The sequence below is a fragment of the Octopus bimaculoides genome, chromosome 24 (genome assembly GCF_001194135.2).
Source record: "Octopus bimaculoides isolate UCB-OBI-ISO-001 chromosome 24, ASM119413v2, whole genome shotgun sequence".
In the NCBI taxonomy this organism is placed as follows: Eukaryota; Metazoa; Mollusca; class Cephalopoda; order Octopoda; family Octopodidae; genus Octopus; species Octopus bimaculoides.
Genome location: NC_069004.1, coordinates 8,356,276 through 8,360,519, shown reverse-complemented (window position 1 = coordinate 8,360,519; position 4,244 = coordinate 8,356,276). Strand labels below are relative to the sequence as shown.

The 4,244-nt window shown below is 35.5% G+C and overlaps 2 protein-coding genes across 4 annotated transcripts in view; both read left to right on the top strand.

Moving 5' to 3' along the window:
• Positions 1–4,238, top strand: part of LOC106883748 (zinc finger protein OZF) — a 6,977-nt gene extending 2,739 nt beyond the window's left edge. For 2 of the 3 annotated variants that reach the window (XM_052976218.1, XM_052976219.1), the window contains exons 2-3: positions 548–618; positions 1,927–4,238. In XM_052976218.1, the coding sequence (XP_052832178.1) occupies positions 2,275–3,324 (1,050 nt within the window). In that variant the 5' untranslated portion in view covers positions 548–618; positions 1,927–2,274 and the 3' untranslated portion in view covers positions 3,325–4,238. The remainder of the gene's footprint in view (positions 1–547; positions 619–1,926) is intronic. The other variant, XM_052976220.1, reaches the window with a different exon arrangement.
• The window catches only part of LOC106880118 (zinc finger protein 665), an 11,142-nt gene that overhangs the window by 786 nt on the left and 6,112 nt on the right, over positions 1–4,244 (top strand). The window lies entirely within an intron of this gene.

Sequence of the window (4,244 nt, the reverse complement as noted above, 5' to 3'; positions counted from 1 at the left end):
GTGAGCGAAGGATTGTGTTGTCATGTATATGTACATACATAAACATGCATACGGCGTAAGATCGCCGTGCATACATCTTTTTGTTTGTATGTGTGAGTGCCACTTAGCCATCACTCTCTCTGTCTCGCACTTCCATGCATAGAAAAAAGATGTATGTATGCATGACAACACATCCTTTCACTCTCTCTCTCTCACACACACACATGCATAAATGTATACAAACATACATACAATAACACGTGCGTATGTGACTGACTACAAATACATGGAAATGAACTCGGCCTGCAAAAAGTAAATAAATAAATTTTTTACGGAATTTAACGAAGTGTGCGGATAAAAACGATAGATGGAATTATATATATATATTACAAAGAAAATTGACAATGCATACACAGAATAATCAATATATTTATAGTAGTCAATTCGGTATAGTTTCGTTATTCTTTTATTACTGTCAGCAAAGTTGTCATTTGAAGCACGTGGTATCGTTATGGTATTGTTCGTTAATTTCCGTAATTTTTTTTTTTTTTTCTTTTTTCTTCCTTAGAAGGCGACAATTTGCTTTGAAGTAAGAGCAGAAATTGAAAGCTCTGAAGTGAGAGCAGGAAGTGAAAGAGAGTAAGTGAAAATGTATGTACATGTATATGAAATGGACGTGTGAGAGAGAGAGAGATTGAGTGAGTGAAGGTGTTGTTATGGATGCATTCTTTTGCATGTATATATAAGGCGTACTCACTCGCTCTCTCTTTCCCTCACACACATATCTTTCATATGCACATACATACATCCTTTTTGTATGTATGTGTGCACACGTGAGAGAGAGAGAGTGTGTGTGAAGGTGTGTTCTCGTTTTTTTTTTTTGCACATGTCTAAGTGGCTAGGGTTCGTTCTTATCTGCAAGCATATGCATTTATGCATGTACGTGTATATGAAAGATGAGAGAGAGAGTGAGTGAGTACCCCTTACACATACATGGAATAAAATACTTACATGACAACACACACCCTCACTGACACTCGCTCTCTCTCTCTCTCACACACACACACACATACATATACATTCACGCCCATACATTTTCTTATTCTCCTCTCTTTCAGCTTCCTGCTCTCACTTCGAAGATTTCAATTTCTGCTCCTACTTCTTTACTTTTCCAAAGAAGAGTAAAGAGATAAAAATTTTTAATGAAATTATCGAACAAAACCACATGCTTCAAATGACAACTTTGCTGATAGTAACGAAAGAATATCAGTTGAAGCAGCAACAGCTACACATTTTGTTGAGTGCCATTCCTCGTCCTTGGCAGTTTATTTGAAAGATCTAATCACAGACACACCTCAAGATGCTTCATATTTATCAATAAAACATGAAGTCCTCCATCAGATGTTTCTATCAGTGGAGAAAAGATTTCGAACTCTAGTTAACAAAGAACACTTGGGCGATAGGACACCAACCCAACTCCTTTGCAGAATGCGTGAGCTTACGGAGGGGGGGGGGATCATTTGCAGTCAGATGTACAAGCCATCTCGCCCCTATGATGGAGGTCGGTTCAGTGGATTAGTTGGTTTCCTCTTTGTCAACATATTAAATTACACTGGAAACAGTCCGACTGCTGTTTCTCCTTTTTTGTCTCCAGTAGCATCTGTATCGTTGGATCTTAATTCGATGCAAGCAGCTACTCTTTAGCTAGAGAGGTCAAACTTTTACATGCTGCATGAAATTATTCACCTCGCTGAGGGGCATACAGTCGTTCTTTCTCTCCTGCCTCTTCATCGACACTGCTGGTTTATACATTAAGTAAATGTGTAAACAAATCCAAAAGTAAAGTTCAGTTGTTGAGGTAAATGTAGAATTGTAGTAAAATTTCTCTGTTATATCTCTACTTTTTAATCATCTTCAATATCTTACACTATTTCTCTGTCATTTCAGAATATCAGATGACATTGGCATTAAAGCAATATCATCAATATATATTGACATTTATTGACACAAGGAAGATTTTATACAGAAGAACTACAACTCCATTGCAATAAATTTACTGAGAGTTAGTTCTTCGGAATGAGACATTGCTAATCGTTGCCTACAAGGTGCATGAGATGATTTTATGTTCCATATAAATCTGGACAGATTTTTTAATGAATTTGCTACTGTTTTCTGATACAAACTGAGATAACAATTGATGGAAATATTGCAGTAGAAGGGTTTTCATCAGTGCAGTAATAAATAGAGAAATCAATATTAATATAATTGTTGTGTGAAAAGAAATATTAAAGAAGAATGAATTTTCCTGAAGAATTACCAAAAGAGGTGAGAAAATCGTCATACCCCTGTGATATCTGTCAAAAGACATTCTCTCTAAAAAGTAGCCTTATTAATCATAAAATTGTTCACACAGGAGAGAAACCATTTCACTGTGATATCTGTGGTAAATCATTCTCTCGATTACATACCTTAGTTACTCACAAACATATCCATACTGGAGAAAGGCCATATGGATGTGATACCTGTGGTAAATCATTTGCTACGAAAAGCACATTAAATGAACATAAACGTACACATACAGGAGAGAAAGCACATAGCTGTGATACCTGTGGTAAATCATTCTCTCGTACACATCATTTAATAACTCACAAACGCATCCATACAGGAGAAAGGCCATATGGATGTGATATCTGTGGTCAATCATTCACTCTAAAAAGTCACTTAGAAGACCATAAACGTACTCATACAGGTGAAAAACCATATCACTGTGATATCTGTAATAAATCATTCTCTCGGTCTGATAGCCTAACTCGCCATGTACGTAGCCATACTGGTGAGAAGCCATATCAGTGTAATATTTGTGGTGAATCATTCTCTGAGAGATGTAATTTAGTTACACACAAGTTAATTCATACAGGAGAGAAGTCCTATCACTGTGATATCTGTGGAAAATCATTCTTTCAAAAAGTACATTTAAATTCTCACATACGTATTCATACTGGAGAGAAACCATATCACTGTGATATCTGTGGTAAATCATTCTCTTATGGAACAGGATTAACTGTTCACAAACGTATTCACACAGGAGAAGAGCCATACAGCTGTGATACCTGTGGTAAATCTTTTTCTCAAAGTTCTGGCCTAATTAATCATGTACCTATTCATACAGGTGAGAAGCCATATCACTGTGATGTCTGTGATAAATCATTCTCCCGTAGTACTGCCTTAATCAGACACAAACGTATTCATACAGGTGAGAAGCTACATCATTGTAATATCTGTGGTAAATCATTCTCAGCAAAAGTTCAGTTAAATAAACACAAACACACTCATACTGGACAGTAGCCATATCACATTGATGTCTGTGATAGATCATTCTCTCAAACAGGAGAGATACCCTATCAGTGTGATATTTGCTGTAAATCTATCTGAAAATACTGATGTAACTAAGCACAATTGTATTCATACAACAAAAGAACCCAGTACTGTAGTATATGTGGTACATGATTCTCTGTAAGAATTGCTTTCACTACTCACAAATGCATTGGTACAGGAGAAAAATCACACAGTTGTGATATGGTAAATCATTTTCTGAAAATAGTAATTTAATTAAATACAGATGGGTTTATTCTGAAGAAAACACATATCATTGATATTTTGCAGTAAATCATTCTCTGTAACAAATGACTCATCTCTGTATAAAGATACACTTTTTGAAGTAGGTGGGAAATGATCAGAAATATCAGCATTACACTTACTAGCAACATAACAGCTTCTCCATTGTTGGCTCCTCAGTATAATACTTGCGGTCAGCTCTAAAAAGCATTCCTCGAAATGAAGCATATAAGTGATATAAGTGAAATGTTTTTTCCTGATTATCGAAGATGTTTATTTTTTTTTTCATTTACACAATTATTTACAATCAACAGTATAAATTAAAAGATTTCTGAAAGTATTGTTATTTGTGATGTACGGGCTTACCTCGATGCAACAAATCCAAACAAATGGATTGGGAGGAGAGGTAGCGTTGAATTTCCTGCACGTTCCACCAGACCTTACACCAATGGATTTTTTTTTTTTATGGGGACATCTCAAAGATGATGTTTACATTACAAAACCAGTGACAATTGATGATTTAAAAAATGAAATTCGAATACAATGTGTTGCAATTCTAAATGAAATGTTTGTCAATGTTGTTGAATCCATTGTTGGACATTATCAGCTTTGTTTGGAAAATGAAAGAAGGCAGTTTGAACATTTGCGAA